At 41.1% G+C, this 18,128-nt stretch overlaps 1 protein-coding gene and 1 non-coding gene across 4 annotated transcripts in view; both read left to right on the forward strand.

Moving 5' to 3' along the window:
• The window catches only part of NXPE3 (neurexophilin and PC-esterase domain family member 3), a 53,512-nt gene that overhangs the window by 15,798 nt on the left and 19,586 nt on the right, over positions 1 to 18,128 (forward strand). The window contains exons 2-6 of one of the 3 annotated variants that reach the window (XM_060010587.1): positions 2,481 to 2,567; positions 3,481 to 3,619; positions 7,700 to 7,833; positions 10,749 to 11,503; positions 15,748 to 15,821. In XM_060010587.1, the coding sequence (XP_059866570.1) occupies positions 7,816 to 7,833; positions 10,749 to 11,503; positions 15,748 to 15,821 (847 nt within the window). In that variant the 5' untranslated portion in view covers positions 2,481 to 2,567; positions 3,481 to 3,619; positions 7,700 to 7,815. Of the gene's footprint in view, positions 1 to 2,480; positions 2,568 to 3,480; positions 3,620 to 7,443; positions 7,834 to 10,748; positions 11,504 to 15,747; positions 15,822 to 18,128 lie in introns of those variants that run through there. The other 2 variants (XM_060010588.1, XM_060010586.1) reach the window with 2 other exon arrangements.
• Positions 10,054 to 10,126, forward strand: TRNAR-CCU (transfer RNA arginine (anticodon CCU)). Its single transcript has one exon. It is a non-coding gene; the product is annotated as a tRNA-Arg (tRNA).

The following is an 18,128-nucleotide window of genomic DNA, read 5'->3' on the forward strand; positions in this document are numbered from 1 at the left end:
TGATTTCTATCTCTTGGTAAGTTTCTGATTTTGTTCATGTATATTTTGACTTGTTTGTCTCTGTTTCATTGTAGCTCATTGAGTTTCCTCAAACAGCTATTTTGAATTCTTTATCTTCTAGGTTGTTAATTCTGTGCCTTTGAGCTTGGTTATTGGAGGATTATTGTTGTCTTTTGGTGATGACATGTTTCCTTGATTCTTTATAGTTCCTTGTACATTTGCATTGCTGCTTTCACACTTGAAATAGCAGATACCTCCTCCCGTCTTACTAGTTGCCTTTGGATGGGATAAAATGTTCTCTAGTCCTGTTTTATCTGTGGTTTTTTCTGCCCTTGTACGGGTACACTTGCTTCTCATGTCTTGCTTCTTCTTGTGGCGCAGTTCTTAACCTTTTCTTACAATCCACCAGGCTAGCTGCTGTTAAGCTTTTGTTTTCCAGAAGGAGGCACTATGGCTTAAGTTTGTATTTCTCCCTTGTCCACAGAGACTGATAGTGTCCTGTTTAGCAGAGTCTCACTTACTGCCTCATTTGGGAGCATGCACAGGAGCTGCTGGTTCCAGAGTGTGGGGAGGTGTGGGTTTAGCACTCAGGGCATTGGGAGTGCCCGTGGGCTCTGTGGAAAGATTGTCGGGTGAGGGTCTCCCATGGGCTCGTGGTCGGACTCCCTGCTAAAGTCCTGAGCACAGTTAGCAGGAACTGCATCCCTTCAGTGCCCTTTGGTATTCTTATCTGCCTCTTTCCTGATCCCTTCCCTCCCTCCAGTCATGGAGATCCCACCTCAGTACTTGGGGTGCTGCTGAGTTAAGTGGGTTTCTCTCATAGTGGGGGTAGCTGGGCACTAACTTGCCACTCTCCTTTTCCCTCTTGGAAGAGAGCGCTCCTGGGTTGTTCAGCCCTGGGCTTGTTATGTGTGGGGAGGGGCAGTGCTGGCAAAGTTCCTCGTACCCTCTTAGTCACATCCAAACTTGTATTTTTTTTCTTTCTGGGATTTCCCCTTGGGAAGACTGGATTTCTACAAATTCTTTCTCATCTGTTGGTATCTGCCTGGGTCAGCACTCTCCAGGTTTTCCCTGACTATGGCCAAGAGGGATTGGGACAAGTTCACTGGCTATGCTGTCTTCACTGAGGTTTATCTGCCTGTTACCAGATACACATGTGGTCGAGACTCCTCCTAGGTCCCTTGGCATGTGGTACTGGATCCCTCAATTCCCACAGAGGCACTTTTGTCTTTTGGATGGGTGCCTAATTTGTTGTTAAAAAGGAGGACAAAAAAGGAGGAATGTCTTATGCCATGTCATGGCGCTGATGTCAACTCTGCCAGGGAAAAATTTTCAAAGTCATTATTACCCTTTTTTTTTTTTTTTGCTGTACGCGGGCCTCTCACTGTTGTGGCCTCTCCCGTTGCGGAGCACAGGCTCCGGACGCGCAGGCTCAGCGGCCATGGCTCATGGGCCCAGCCGCTCCGCGGCATGTGGGATCTTCCCGGACTGGGGCACGAACCCGTGTCCCCTGCATCGGCAGGTGGACTCTCAACCACTGCGCCACCAGGGAAGCCCCATTATTACCCTTTTTAATGAACAAATAATACTGTGTGTTCCTTTAAAATGAAGGAGCCCAATGAAATTCTTCCAGTTGAGAGTGTCTGGATACAAGTGTAAAATGAAAGGGAAAAAAATACAGAATCTAAGAAGATCATTAAAAATCCTTTTGTATTTTGGGATTATTTTTACCTTATTTGGCATTACGTTTACCTCGTATAGGATTTTTTTTTTTTTTACATCTTTATTGGAGTATAATTGCTTTTCAATGGTGTGTTAGTTTCTGCTTCATAACAAAGTGAATCAGTTATACATATACATATGTTCCCATATCTCTTCCCTCTTGCGTCTCCCTCCCTCCCACCCTCCCTATCCCACACCTCCAGGCGGTCATGGGGAGCCTGAGGCCTTGTTTAAGTGGTTTATAACAGGTAATACTAGCTATTGAGGAGAGTGATTTTCAGTTTTGCTTTGCTGTTGTTGTTTTCCCTTGCAATTTAACTTATTGCATAATGTCAGATGCAGTTCCCTGGGTTAGGTACTAAAAAGGTCCTACACCCAATTTCCAATGTGGGTAGGGGAGATTTTTCCATACCACCAGGCAATTCTTGGACACCAGCAGGGTGACCTACAGTTCAAATCAATTCTGACACTGTAACTGAGCAGGACCCTATGGGCCCTTCCTGGACAGACCCCCTCCCCCAGGTCCTCTGCCTGCCTCTCCTTTGTAGAAAAGCTGTAGTTTCTCAGGCCTCCCGAGAGTCACAAAAGCCTGGCCCAAGAATTAATGATTGAAAGGACAATATAGTGACAAAAATAGCAGTTGGGCCAGGAGAACTGGTAACAATTGAAACAATAAATCAGCCACATGGCAGTCCATAGTTCCTCCCTGGAATACATAGATAACAGTATCTGATCCACATTCCTGAGTTGTTTTACAGATGCTAAAACCCCCACCAGATGGAAGAAGTTAACTGTTTGATGATCATGAGCACATAGCCCCCAGACCATCTGGAACCTGAAGATTGGTAACGTTAACCCCTGTGACACCACCTTGCTACCACACCATCAGCCAGTCAGAGAATTGTGCACGAGCTGATCATATACTCTGTGACTCCCCTCCCTCACCTTTCCTTTAAAAATGCTTTCCTGAAACCCATTCGGGAGTTGGGGTGTTTCTGAGCACTAGCTGCCCTGGACTCCTAGTTGGGCGCTTTACGATAAACGCTGCACTTTACTTCCCCACAACCTGGTGTCAGTAGATTGGCTTTACTGTGGGCAGGCGAGTGGACCCAAGTTTGGTTTGGTAACAACACTGTCTATCTGGAGATGGCATCAAATCCCACAGGTTCAGGGCTCAGTCCTATAAGACTCTCCCCCAAGCCCAGCTTCAGATGCCAGTCACAAGTCCAGGTTGTCACCTGTGCTTCTGACTGACTGTAGATCAGAAGTTCCAATGGTCTCTGCCTTGGCTTCAGTTGATTTGCTAGAGCAGCTCACAGAAATCAGAGAAACATTTTACTTACAAGATTACTGGTTTATTATAACCAATTATAACTCAGGAACAGCCAGGAGGAGGAGATGCATAGGGCAAGGTATATGGGAAGGACATAGAGCTTCCATGCTCTGAGTGCACCATTCTCCTTGAATCTCCATGTGTTCACCAACCCGGAAGCTCTCCAAACCCCATCCTTTTGGGTTTTTATGGAGGCTTTATTCCATAGGTGTTATTGATTCAGCCTCCAGGGATGGAGGTCCAGGATGGGACTGAAGGTTCCAACCCTCTAATCATGGTTGGTTCTCCTGACAACCCAACCAGCCCCCATCCTCAGGAGCTTTCCAAAAGCCACCAAAGTAACATACACCCTGCTGTGGTGGAAAGGGGCTTGTAACGAAGAACAAGGCACCCATTTCCCCTTTATGACTCTGAAGTGTTTTCAGGAACTGAGGACACGAAACCAAATATTACAGCAAAAGATGCTCCCATTGCTCTTATCGCTGCCAAGGATTTTGGGAGCTGTGAGCCAGGAACTGTGGATGAAGACCAAATGTATATTTCTTACAAATCACAGTATTGCAGGTACATAGCTATTTTTCCCATCCATGTGTTCACCTGTCCTTCTGTCTATTAAGAAAATAATTAATGAAAAGTATAAACCACTTGAAAAAATAGAGAGTGGTATTAAGTACATAAATGAATTCCCTCCCCAGTCGTCACTCTCAATGTTGTTTCTTGGATGTAACTGCTTGTTTTTAATTATTTGCTTAGTTAGTGCTAACTACACATTACACAGTTATATCTTGTTTTGTCAGCTTTACACTGTACCTTCTGACCTTTCCACATCAGGCAGTACAGCATGGATGGTTAAGTTAAAACACAGACCGAACTCAGACTGCTTGGGTTCTAGTCCAGGTTTGCTGCTTCTAACCTATGTGACCTTGGGCAAATTATCAAGCCATTCATTGCCTCAGTTTCCCTGTCTATCATATGGCATAATAATAGGACTTATCTCATGGGATAATTTAAACATTGTATTAAAAGATTTATGTAAAGTCTTCAAAAGAGTGTCTGGCACATAGGTGCTTAGTACATGTTGGTTGATACTGCTGTTCCTGTTAAGATAATGAAAGGTGAGGTCTTCTGCTGACTCACACTTTCTATCACTCTCTTTCTAAACTTTATAAAATTATTTTTATTTCTGTGCATTAGAATAATGTATTTAGACCTTTTCTTTCCCTAATAGCATTAGATAGCACATTTTAACTCCCTCCTGTAAGTGAGGAAGAAAATCACTTCTGCATTATTTTACATTTGACTTCCGTTAGCTAGCATATAACTTTTGCATCATCAGGCTTTATAACCTTTAGTTTTGTTGCTCTAACTATAATTAAGGCTAACGCGTAGCCTTAATTATATCAATCTTTATGGATTGATTCTTTTTTTTTAAAATTAATTTATTTAATTTATTTATTTTTGGCTGCATTGGGTCTTTGTTGCTGCACACGGGCTTTCTCTAGTTGCGGCTAGCGGGGGCTACTCTTTGTTGCGATGCACGGGCTTCTCATTATGGTGGCTTCTCTCATTGTGGAGCACGGGCTCTAGGCGCGCGGGCTTCAGTAGTTGTGGCGCGCAGGCTCAGTAGCTGTGGTTCACGGGCTCTGGAGCACAGGCTCAGTAGTTGTGGCACACAGGCTTAGTTGCTCCATGGCATGTGGGATCTTTCCAGACCAGGGATTGAACCTGTGTCCCCCGCATTGGCAGACAGATTCTCAACTACTGTACCACCAGGGAAGCCCTGGATTGATTCTTATACTTAAAAAAAATAACATTATGATAATCATGTAAATGTTAGTCAATATAGAACATGATCCTTTGAAACCAAATCTATATCTCTTGGTGGAGAATTTCCCAAACATCAAGGTCAAATGGATCTTTTTTATACACTACCTCAGTGGCTTAATCATGCTGCATTTTAATTTGCTTCATATTTTAATGATGACTTTCTTATGCCTCTTCTTGTTTTTTTTTTTTTCTGGAGTGCTAATTGCTTTTTTTTTCTGATGAGAGAGAATACCACCTTCTGTAACATGTCATGAGGATTTTCCTTCATATGATTTGTTGAATTGAATCCACTTGCTTCTTCTCCTTTTTTTTTTTTTGCGGTACGCGGGCCTCTCACTGTTGTGGCCTCTCCCGTTGCAGAGCACAGGCTCCGGACACGCAGGCTCAGCGGCCACGGATCTCGGGCCTAGCCGCTCCGCGCCATGTGGGATCCTCCCGGACCGGGGCACGAACCCGCGTCCCCTGCATCGGCAGGCGGACTCTCAAACACTGCGCCACCAGGGAAGCCCCTGATGTGGACCATTTTTAAAGTCTTTATTGAATTTGCTACAATATTGCTTCTGTTTCATGTTTTGGTTTTTTGGCCGCGAGGCATGTGGGATCCCAGTTCCCTGACCAGGGATCAAACCCACACCCCCTGTATCGGAAGGCGAAGTCTTAACCACTGCACTGCCAGGGAAGTCCCTCCACTTGCTTCTTCAAGGCATTTTGGTTGTTTTTCCTCACAGCCCTCTATCTTCCTGTTTCAGTGTTCACTGATTATTGTCTTGACCTGTTGCCCAGCTGTTATGCTGAGTTTGCTTTTCATTGAATTCCTCGGTTGGTTACACTCTTGCTCATGTCTTTCACTTCCTTGGATTTTTCTTTCCATTTTACTGGGTTAAATCTTCAAATAATGTTTTTCTGAAAGGGCACATGGGAACAAAGCTTACATGTCTGAAACTGTCTTTATTTTGCCCTCATGTATGATTTGTATTTAGAACGCTGTATTCAAAATCCTTTTCCCTCAGAACCTTACAACTTTGCTCTACCGTCTTCTAGTGTCCAGTGTAGCAAAAGACAAGGCTAATGCGAATCTAATTCTTGTTTTTTTATTGGTAACATTGTTCTCCTTTCTGGAAGCTATTAGGACCTTTTCTTTACCTGTGAAATTTTACAAGGCTCTAAGGTGAGGTTTTTTTTTTTTTTTGGTAGAAAACTTTATTGTCAAACAGGCAGATCTGCTCACTAATAAGAAAAGAGCTTAAACATCTGAAATTTAGAGATAGAGTATAAAATTTTGAGATACAAAATATTAGAAAGCCATTGTGTTGTACGATATATAGAGCAAAATGCCACAATATAAATAGCAATTAATGTCCAAACTAGAAAAGACTGAAGTCCTTATAAGGTTGTCTTCTAAGCAGAAAGGCCAAAGTGAAGATTAAGGACCAGTTCTAAGAGGGTGTAAGACATGGTCTTTGGGAAGCACTGGAGTTCTATTAAGGCACTTTCTTGCATACCTGGGATAAATCTCACTTGGTCATGGTGTATAATTCTTTTTACACATTGTTGGATTTGATTTGTTAATATTTTGTTGATGGTTTTACATCTGTGTTTATGAGGGAAATTTGTCGTTTTCTTGTAATGTCGTCTAGTTTTGGTATTAGGGTAATGCTGGCTTTATAGAAAGAGTTGAAGTATTCCCTCTGCTTCTGTATTCTGACAGAGAGTGTAGAGAATTGATACAATTTCTTCCTTAAATATTTGGTAGAATTCATCAATGAATCCCACCTGGACCTGGTGGTGTCCGTTTTGAAAGGTCATTAATTATTGATCCAGATTCTTTACTAGAGATTATAAGCCTATTCAGATGATCTGTTTCTTCTTGCATAAGTTTTGGCAGAGTGTATCTTTCAGGGAATTGGTGCATTTCATCTCAGTTATCAAATTTGTGGGTATAGAGTTGTTCGTGGTATTCCTTGATTACCTTTCTTTAAAAATTAATTAATTTATTTACCGATTTATTTTTGGCCGTGTTGGGTCTTTGTTGCTGCGCACGGGCTTTCTCTAGTTGTAGTGAGCGGGGACTACTCTTGGTTGTGGTGCGCGGGCTTCTCATTGCGGTGGCTTCTCTTGTTGTGAAGCATGGGCTGTAGACATGCAAGCTTCAGTAGTTGTGGCTCGCGGGCTCTAGAGCGCAGGCTCAGTAGTTGTGGCGCATGGGCTTAGTTGCTCCACAGCATGTGGGATCTTCTCTGACCAGGGCTTGAACCCATGTCCCCTGCATTGGGAGGCAGATTCTTAACTACTGCACCACCAGGGAAGTCCCTTGATTATCCTTTTAATGTCTATGGAATCTATAGTGATGTCTCTTCTTTCATTTCTGATAATGGTAATTTGTGTCCTGTCTGTTTTCCATAGTTAGCCTTGCTGCAGGCTTATTGATTTTATTGACATTTTCAAAGAACCAGCTTCTGGCCTCATTGTCTTTCCTCTATCGATTTCCTGTTTTCAGTTTCATTGATTTCTGCTCTAATTTCTAATTTCTTTTCTTCTCCTTACTTTGGAGTTGATTTGCTTTTCTTTTTCTAGTTTCCTAAGGTTGGAGTTTAGATGATTGATTTTAGATCTTTCCTCTTTTCTAATAATGTGCATTCAGTGCTGTAAATTTCCCTCTAAGACCTACTTTTATGGCATCCCATAAATTTTGATAAGTTGTGTTTTCATTTTCATTTAACTAAAAAGATTTAAATTTTCTATTGATATTTCTTCTTTGACCCTTGTTTTATTTAGAAGTGTGTTGTTTGTTTTATTATTTATTTATTTATTTATTAGGCACCCCTCGTGGCTTGTGGGGTTTTTTAAGTTCCCCAACCAGAGACTGAACCTGGGCCCTCATCAGTGAGAGCATGGAGTATTAAGCACTGGACTGCCAGGGAATTCCCAGAAGCATGTTGTTTAATTTCCAGGTATTTTGGGATTTCCTAGCTATCGTTCTGTTATTAATTTCTACTTTAATGCCATTGGAGTCTGAGAGCAGACATTGTATGGTTTCTGTTCTTTTCAATTTTTTATGGTATATTTTATGGCCCAGAATATGATCTGTTTTTGTGCATCTTTCGTGTGAGCTTGAGAAGAATGTGTATTCTGCTGTTGCTAGGTAAGTAGTTTATAGATGTCCATCATATCTAGTTGATTGGTGGTGCTGTTGAGTTCAACTGTGTCCTCACTGACTTTCTGCTTGCTGGATCCATCCATTTCTGATAGTGGGGTATTGAAGTCTTTAACTACAATAGTGAATTTATCTATTTTTTCTTGCAGTTCTATCAGTGTTTGCCTCACATATTTGACTTTCTGTTGTTAGGCACATACATGTTAAAGATTGTTATGTCTTCTTGGAGAATTGACCCTTTTATTATTATATAATATCCTTCTTTATCTCTGATGACTTTCCTCGCTCTGAAGTCTACTCTGTCTGAAGTTAATATAACTATTCCTGCTTTCTTTTGATTAGTGCTAGCCTGGTATATCTTTCTCCATCCACTTACTTTTAATCTATATAAGTCTTTATATTTAAAGTAAGTTTCTTAGAGACACCATATAATTGAGTCTGACAACCTCTGTCTTCTAACTGGTGTCTTTAGTCCATTGGTGTTCAAGGTGATTATTGATATAGTTGGATTAATATCTACCATAGTTGTTACTGTTTTCTATTCATTGTCCTTGTTCTTTGTTCCTATTTTTGTCTTCTGCTCTTTTTCTGACTCTTGTGGTTTTAATTGAGCATTTAAAAAAAATACTTATTTTATTTATTTATTTTTATTTTTGGTTGCATGGTGTCTTAGTTGTGGCATGAGGGATCTTTCGTTGCTGCACGCAGGCTCTTCTTGCAGCACGAGGGCTACTCTCTAGTTGTGGTGTGCGGGCTACTGTCTTGTGGCGTGCGTGCGGGCTTCTCTCTAGTTGTGGTGCATGGGCTTCTCTCTAGTTGTGGTGCGCAGGGTCCAGAGCGCGTGGGCTCTGTAGTTGTGGCCTGCGGGCTCTCTAGTTGAGGTGCTTGGGCTCAGTAGTTGTGGCCATGGGCTTAGTTGCCCCGCAGCATGTGGGATCTTAGTTCCCCGACCAGGGATGGAACCTGTGTCCCCTGCATTGGAAGGCAGTATCTTAACCACTGGACCACCAGGGAAGTCCCTAATTGAACATTTTATAGATTCCATTTTGTCTCCTTTCTTAGTGTATCAGTTATACTTCTCATTTTGCTTTAAGTGATTGCCCTAGAGTTTTCAGTATGCATTTACAAGCAACTCAAGTCCACTATCAAATAATACCATACTGCTTCATGGGTAGTGCAGGTACATTACTAATAACAAAATATTCCTAATTCCTCCCTCCTGTCCCTTGATAATTGCTGTATTTTTTTCCTTTTAGTATGTCTTGTAATTTTTGTTGAAAGCTGGACATGATGTACTGGGTAAAACGAACTCCAGTAAATAGGCTTTTAGTGGTGTGGGGGTGAGGTGTAAGGGAGGTGAAACATTTTATAGTCCTATGATCCTCAGTCCTTTAGTGAGTCTGTGAACTTCAGAATTGTTTTTTAGTCTTACCCCCAACCCTTAAATTGGATAGAATGGTTAGAGTGGGCTGGAGTTGGGTATGTTCCTTACCTCAGTTTGGTTAGGCTCTGATAAAACCTCAGTAGGTTAGGCTCTGGTAAAACTTCAGTAGGTTAGACTCTGGTAAAATAGTTTGGCTTGAGGGCAGGCCTTGTTAAGAAGAATGGAATACTCTGGTATTCAGTACTCCCTCCATCCACTGTCTTGCTTTCTGTGGTGTCATTTACCCATGGTCAACCATGATCTGAAAATATTATATGGAAAATTCCGGAAATGAACAACTTACCAGTTTGAAGTTGTGCATTGTTCTGAGTAGCGTGATGAAATCTTGTGCCATCCTGCTGTTTCCCACCCAGGATCCTCAACCACTGACATCACTGTAGCTCAATCCACGATCACCTGACACAGATGATCCTTCTTCTGATGTGTTGTCAGAAGGTCAGTAGTAGCCTAACACTACGTCACAATGCCTACATCATTCACCTCACTTCATCTCATCACGTAGGCCTTTTATCCTTTTACGTCATCACAAGAAGAAGGACAGTACACCAATAAGATGTTTTTGAGAGAGGGACTTCCCTGGTGGTCCAGTGGCTAAGACTCTGTGCTCCTAATGCAGGGGGCCCGGGTTCGATCCCTGGTTGGGGAGCTAGATCCCACATGCATGCTGCAACGAAGACTTCGCGTGCTGCAACTAAGAGTTTACATGCTGCAACTGAAAAATCCTGCACACGGCAATGAGGACCCTGCACACGGCAACAAAGATCCTGCATGCCGCAACTAAGACCCAGCGCTGCCAAATAAATTTAAAAAAAAAGATATTTTGAGAGAGATCTCATTCACATAACTTTTATTCTAGTATATTATTATAATTGTTCTATTTTATTATTATTGTTAATTTCTTACTGTGCCTAATTTATAAATTAAACTTTATCATAGGTATATATGTATAGGAAAAAGCAGTATATATAGGGTTTGATGTGACGCAGTTTCAGGCATCCACTGGGGGTCTTGGAAATATCTCCTGTGGATAAAGGGGGACTACTGTCCTTCAAAATGATTCCTTTTCCCTTTCTCCTTCTGGAAGCACCAAAGGGATTTTTCTCTGATATTTGCTGTGGGAATCTGTAAAACTGGTGAGCTGTGGTTTTTGAAACAATGTCATCTCAAGTAAGTTTTATTAAAATTTAAGCTGAAGCAGGGATTTATTTGTTGACTATAAGGAGATTTATTGTAGCTGTGGTTTCTGTTGTTTGTGTCTTTCTCTTCAGTACTTGGACCATGAGACTGCATCAGCCACATTCATCGACAGTGGTGGACAGTTTGTTTTCTCCCAGGTGACAGGAATTAGCCGGAATCCTTACTGTGGCTATGAGCACCAGACTCTGTCCAGCCGGGAGCGCCTGGAGGAGGACTCCTTGTTGGCCGCCTTACAGTGGCAGGTGCCTGATGTGGGCCCAGTCCCCTTTTTGAAGAGCACTGACCCTTCTTCCAGCTACTTTGTCATCTTGAACTCTGCAGCCTTCTTCAAGGTGGGAAGCCAGCTAGAGGTGCTGGTTCATGTACAGGATTTTCAAGGAAAGCCCAAGAAGTATGGTGGAGACTACCTGCAGGCCAGAATCCACTCCCCTAAGCTGCAGGCAGGGGCCGTGGGTAGAGTGGTGGACTACCAGAATGGGTTTTACAAGGTCTTTTTTACTCTGCTCTGGCCAGGCAGAGTTAAAGTGTCCATATCTCTGGTCCACCCCAGTGAAGGAATCAGAGTTCTTCAGAATCTACAGGAAGAGAAACCAGACAGGGTCTATTTCAAGAGCCTCTTCCGTTCAGGAAGAATTTCTGAAACTACAGAGTGTAATGTGTGTCTTCCTGGGAGTCTTCCCCTGTGCAACTTTACAGATCTCTATACTGGAGAACCCTGGTTCTGCTTCAAACCAAAGAAGCTCCCTTGCAGTAGCAGAATTAACCATTTCAAGGGCGGATACCTGAAGGGCCTCCTAACTGCTGCAGAGAATGCTTTCTTCCAGAGGTACGTGCTCCTTGCTCTAGGGGGTAATTTAAGAGGTCCCTTTTCATTGTCTTTGTCCTACTTAGGAGACTTTCTTGTTTTGGTTATGTGCTTCTTATATCTTTCTGAACTTGGCCCAATTCAAGAGAGGTGGTAAGAAAATAAATATATTTTGTGATTAGTGTGCTTATTTCAGTTCAAATTAATGACCTTAAATTTTTGTTCTTTTACCCTAATATCTTTAACTTCAGAATTGCATAGTATATCTGTATAAGCAAGATCACTTATTCACAGAACAGATAAAAAAAATCATCCAAGAACAGGGCTGCTAGAGGTCTTATAGTCAGGGTAGTGTTTTAGCTTCATGTCTAATAAACTGAAAAAAGTTTTATATAGTCAGGGTAGTGTTTTAGCTTCATGTCTAATAAACTGAAAAAAGTTTTAAGTGACATATTATTAGTTGTTAAAATCATATAAACATTTATGGATAGGAAAAAGACTATGAATATGGTAACATTGCTGGACTGATATAATGATAAGCATGGGAAGCCAGGAATACCACAGCAAACTGTATTTTTGAAGGTTAATAGTTGTTGAAATTATTGCATTCCATATAGTTCTGAAATAAAATAACATTCTTAAGGAATAAAAAGAAAAATAACATAGAAAGTACAATTACTTGAGAGAATGTAAAACATTTTTTATTTTTAAATGAAATCTGTACTTTAAAAATATTCCCTTGGGCTTCCCTGGTGGCGCAGTGGTTAAGAATCTGCCTGCCAGTGCAGGGGACACAGGTTCGAGCCCTGGTCCGGGAAGATCCCACATGCTGCGGAGAAACTAAGCTCGTGCGCCACAACTACTGAGCCTGCGCTCTAGAGCCCATGCTGCACAAGAGAAGCCACCGCAAAGAGAAGCCGGCGCACTGCAACGAAGAGTAGCCCTCGCTTGCTGCAAGTAGAGAAAGCTCGCACGCAGCAGCAAAGACCTGACGCAGCCAAAAATAAAATAAAAATAAAAAATAAAAAAATTTATATAAAAAAAAATTCCCTTGTAGAGAGGGATCACATAAGATGTGTGGTCTGTATGAGCTTCTAAAATAAAACTCTGATTTTTTACTCCCTGAGTCAGCTTTTGGTGATAACAGTTTTAAGTACATATTTGATGCCATGCTTTCAGAAGGCCAGCAGAGGGAGCACTACTCCCAGTGTATTCACTGTACTCTTGAGGGGACTGCCTAGTTTTTTGTGGCTCCGTACAAAAGGACTTTAGGTTTATTCTTGGGTTCAGATCTTAGACACATTATTTATCAATGACTATGAGCAGATGATTTTATTTCTGTGTACTTTTTGCCTATGTATGAAGACTTTTCAGTTACCCCCTTTTATTTTATTTTAAATAACTTTTTTTAAAGTTTTTTTTTTTTTTATGTGGACCATTTTTTAAAGTCTTACTCCCTTTTAGAGTTGTGTTGTCAGTCTACTTAGTGGCTTAGCAAAGAGGAGGAAGCATAGCATGTAATTTACTGAAATTCCACGTGGAAAAAAGTGGGAAAAAGGTTAGAGAATTAAGTTCGTGTAAAATTTAAAATGTTCCTAACACTAAATCCTACCATTAAAACCAAAGAACACCTGTGAATCCAGAAGGATAAAATAATGTCTGCCCCTGCCTTTACTTGCATATCCTGGATGAGGCTGGCTGAGGGTACTTTGTAGTAGAATCATTAAAAAAGGTTCTACTTACCTGGAAGTTTTCCGGGAAAGCATTTGAGGTGGCATAAGTTTTTGGAAACCAAACATTTGACAGAGTCCTGATACAGATTTTTTTTTGCATTGTTTGCTCTGTTAAAAATCTGAAATTTTGCATTAGGCTAACTGAAAAGAAAAAGAGAAAGATTGAAATTGATCATTTGAGGGATCTTTGAGTGCAGTATTTTGAGCTCATGGCCTGAATATGTTAAGCTACGCTCATTTTTACCTCTCTTCCTTGGTGGCTCGTAATGTTTAATTCAGAAAGGATTAAGAAGCTTAGCCTTGGTCTTTGGTTCCCAAATGACAGTTGGACAATTAAGGTGATCTAATCTCTCGAGGAAAAAAAAAAAGTGTTGGTTTTAGAAAGAACCATAATACTTTGCTTAAAAGATTCTGATAATAAGAGGACGTCTTTTGAAAGAATGAGCTTATCACATTAAAAGCTTCCCTTTTATTTTAGCATGATTTATACTTTTTTTTTCTTTCTAACTTTGTATTAAAAATGTTCAGGGGCTTCCCTGGTGGCGCAGTGGTTGAGAGTCCGCCTGCCGATGCAGGGGACACGGGTTCGTGCCCCGGTCCGGGAAGATCCCACATGCCGCGGAGCGGCTGGGTGCGTGAGCCATGGCCGCTGAGCCTGCGCGTTCGGAGCCTGTGCTCCGCAACGGGACAGGCCAGAACAGAGAGAGGCCCGCGTACCGCTAAAAAAAAAAAAAAAAAAAAAAAAAAAAAGTTCAAATCTGTAGAACCCCTGCAGGAATAACAACAGTGAGTCTTTAACTTAGACTCACCATTGTTATGTTTTGCTGCATTTGCTTTCTCTCTTTCTATGTGTTTATATGTGTGTATTTGTGTATAATTCTTTCCCCTCAGACCATTTGAGAGTAAGGTGCAGACATCATGGCACTGCACCCCAGGCGTATGCATCTCCTAGGACCTTCTCCAACGTATAACCATGACACAGTGATCACACTTGGGCCTTTTATCATTGACACAACATTGTTATTTAATATGCAGTCTATATTCAAGTTTATCCAGTTGTCCCAATAATATCCTTTATTGCTATCTCTTTTATTTTAACTGAGTCTCTGATCACACACAATCTTTTTAGTTGTCTCTTTAATCTTTTAGTCCAGAAGAGTTCTCTAACTTGTTTTGGTTTTTACGACATTGACAATTTTGATGTTGCTGTTTTTGTAGAATATTGCTTAAATTGGATTTGCTGCTTTATTGTTTCTGCGTGATTAGATTGAGAGTAAACATTTTTACAAGCAAATTACAGTGGTGAAGATTTCTTCTTTTCCTTACCTTAAAGCTTTAAACTCATGAAAGTAGTTTATATGTGCTCTCTTAAAGTCATGTATATTAATTGTCTCTTTTATAATCTATGAAATGCTGTTATTCTCTAACATAGCCCCCTATAATTCTCCCTCATTCATTAGAATGTCAGTGCCATGAAGGAGGAGATGCTGTTTTTTTTTTTTGTTTGGCTGTGCCACTTGGCTTGTGGGATCTTAGTTCCCCAACCAGGGATCGAACCTGGGCCCTCGGCAGTGAAAGCCTAGAGTCCTAACCACTGGACCTCCAGGGAATTCCTGATGCTATGTGTTTTGTTTACTGTTATATCCCTAGTAGCTAGAATAGTGCCTGGCACGTAGTAGAAGCTTAAGAATTATTTAAGAACAAACCTGTTTTGAATTGATTTTTGATGAAATGAAATATCGTGACTGCAAGTTCCCATATCGAGTTTGGAAAGTTAACATTTTATTGTTTTGTTTGTTTTTGGTCTAAGTGCAAGAGGCCTAATTATTATGAGCCAGTTTCTGGAATAGTTACACCATGTTTTCAGTATACTTCTCCTGGACTCCACTGTCCCCCACCTTTTCACACAGCCCTCTATCAGATATTTTCTGAGCATGGACTCTAGTCCAGGGCCTGTGCTAAGTACTGAAGATGAAAGATGAATGGGACATAATCCATGTCTTTGAGGAGTACATGTTTTATTAAGGGGAACAGACACTACAGAGCCATAGTAATGATGAACAGAGTACATGCATGAGCACGTATCTGGGGACACATGTCCCTAGGTAGGACTCAGCTCTGGGCAAGGCCTAAGGAATCTGACGTATTACTTAATGCTCCATAGTCTTGCAGCCTGAAAACTAAGTAGTGACAAAATAGACATTCTCATCAGTGTGAGCCATTCTCTGAGTCCAAGGGAGGTAAGTAATTCAAACAGAATTTGTCATTTTGGAGTTTGCACTCTAAGGGTGAAGCAGTGAAAAATTAAAAACTTGTTTAATTCTTATTCAGTTTATGTATCCATATAACCTGCTTATTATAATATACCTAGTTTATTAATTATCAATTTTATTGAGTAACATTTATAAGAATATTTCATCTTAGTAAAGCTTTGTGAAATCCTGTCCATTTAAAAATTTGAAAATAAAGATACATATTAGAAAATAAATGTTCCTGAATCTAAGCTTGTACTCTTTTTATTCCTCTTTCAAGTGGTGTCAATATCAAAATGCCGATCAACTCCAGTGGACCTGATTGGGTGACTGTGATTCCCAGCAGTATAAAAGGTAAAAAGGAATGAGCTTGATGATTTGTTGTTTTTCCTGCTAAGTGTGTTGAGGCTCTGTAGTTACACTGATGTTACAAAGCCCTTTTTTTTTTCCTTTTTTAATATGTCCCGGTTACTGCTGGGCACGGTTTTAACTGTGTTTTAACAAACGTTCCAGGTGATTCTGATCCATTGTGTAGGATACTATTAAGAGTAAAAGAATGAAATTTAGAAGAGTAAATGTATGTGTTTTGTTTTTGCATAATAGGTATAATGAGCTATAGTGACTTGTAGAAAGAAAGGATGAACATTATTAAGGAGGTTATGCAGATGGAAGGTGATCACTCCTTGGCCTTTTGGCTAAGATCAAGTGCAGATGGCAGACGAGGTCCTTTTAGCTGTTGAAAGCATGTATGTAGTATCCTACAGAGCAGATAGTGCCAACACCAATGCCACAGGGATGAGGTATATAACACATATGAACCCACCAGTGTGGGTATTGACCCACACTGGAACTGCAGAGCAAGGGCCATCTAAAGGGGGAGCTGCAGAGCAAGGACCATCTAAAGGGGGAACTGCAGAGCAAGGACCATCTAAAGGGGGAACTGCAGAGCAAGGACCATCTAAAGGGGGAACTGCAGAGCAAGGACCATCTAAAGGGGGAACTGCAGAGCAAGGACCATCTAAAGGGGGTGTCCGCTCAGTTCCTATGTTGCTATGCAAACATTGTTGCTATGCAAAAATGTAGACCCAGCATAGCCAGATCTATAGATTTTTTTCATGAAAAACCAGAAATCAATTTTTGAATGTTAATATCTCCAGATTTCAAAACATTGGCATCCAGTTAAAAACTTTAAAACTATTGTGTGGGCTAAATAAAATTTGAGGCCCAGATGCAGGCAGGACACTGTCAGTCTGTATCTCTGGTGTTCACTGTCATGTGCCACAAGAAATCCTGATCTTTTCCTAGTGAAGAGCTGTATTTGATTTACTTGAACCCAGTAAGTTACTAATTTTAGAGGGTACATATGCGAAACATCGTTAATAGAAATTGCTTACCTTTTATCTGCCTGGCCCTTAACCCCACAGCCGAGATATCAGTAAACATGGGATCACCCAGTAGTGCTCAACCCTTCATATCCTCACATCTGACACCTCCGGAGGCCCCGTCCCACTACCAGATCTATCCCCCTCTTCCACAGCCCTGGTTATCTGGCTCACCCACCTTGTGATTCCCTGGCTGTCCAGTGGGAGGAGCTTTGGGTGGTTTACTTGCACCTGACAGGTCTTGGGATTCAGCCAGGAAGTGGTTGTGGGTTTGTGATGTACATTCGGTTTAGAGAGAAGAAAGATTCAGTAACTAGTGGGGCTTTTGATGGATTTTTAGAGGAAGAAAGAAACCATGAATCAGTAGGAGCAGGGTAGCCTGGCTTTGATAAAACTGTCTCAGAGCAGGTAAATAATTGGAAAGAAAAGAGGAGGACAATTACTTTATAAATCAACGAAGTCCGGCTTGGGGGAACTTCACCTAAATTCACCTTAGTGACCAGCAGGGGGCACTCAAAGATGCTAAACGAAGGGCTCACATTCTTCCTTCTTTAATTCCTTCCTTCTTCCCTCTCTCCCTGCCTTCCTCTCTTAATTCCTTCATTCCCTTTGTTCTCTTTTTAAAATCTTTTGTTTTCAGATAATTTTAGACTTAAGGAAGAGTTGTGGAAATAGTACAAAGTGCCCATATAGCCTTCACCAAGTTTCCCTTATGCTAATTTCTGATTAATCGATTAATTGCTTGGCTGTGCTGGGTCTTCATTGTGGCATGCGGGCTCTCTAGTTGAGGTATGTGGGATCTTAGTTCCTGACCAGGGATCGAACCCAGGCCCCCTGCACTGGGAGTGTGGAGTCTTAACCACTGGACCACCAGGGAAGTCCCCCCTTATGCTAACTTCTTAAGAAATCACAGAACACTTATCAAAACCAAGAATTTAACATCCATATAATGTTATTAACTAAACTATAGAGTTTATTTGGATTTCATCAGTTTTTCCACTAATGTCCTTTTTTGTTTCAGAATCCAGTGCAGATCTCACATTGCATTTAGTTGCATGTTTCCTCAGTCTTTCCTCTGTGACAGATCCTCAGGCTCTTATTGTCTTCCATGACTTTGACACTTTTGAAGAGCATTGGTCAGATAGTTTTTAGAATCTCTCTAAACTTGGGTTTGTCTAGTGTTTTCTTTTGATTGGAATGAGGTTATGCATTTTTGGAAAGAATAGGACAGAAATGATGTTGTATCCTTTTGAGGGGGTACATGATGTTGATATGTATT

Source organism: Delphinus delphis, chromosome 4 (genome assembly GCF_949987515.2).
Source record: "Delphinus delphis chromosome 4, mDelDel1.2, whole genome shotgun sequence".
Taxonomy (NCBI): Eukaryota; Metazoa; Chordata; class Mammalia; order Artiodactyla; family Delphinidae; genus Delphinus; species Delphinus delphis.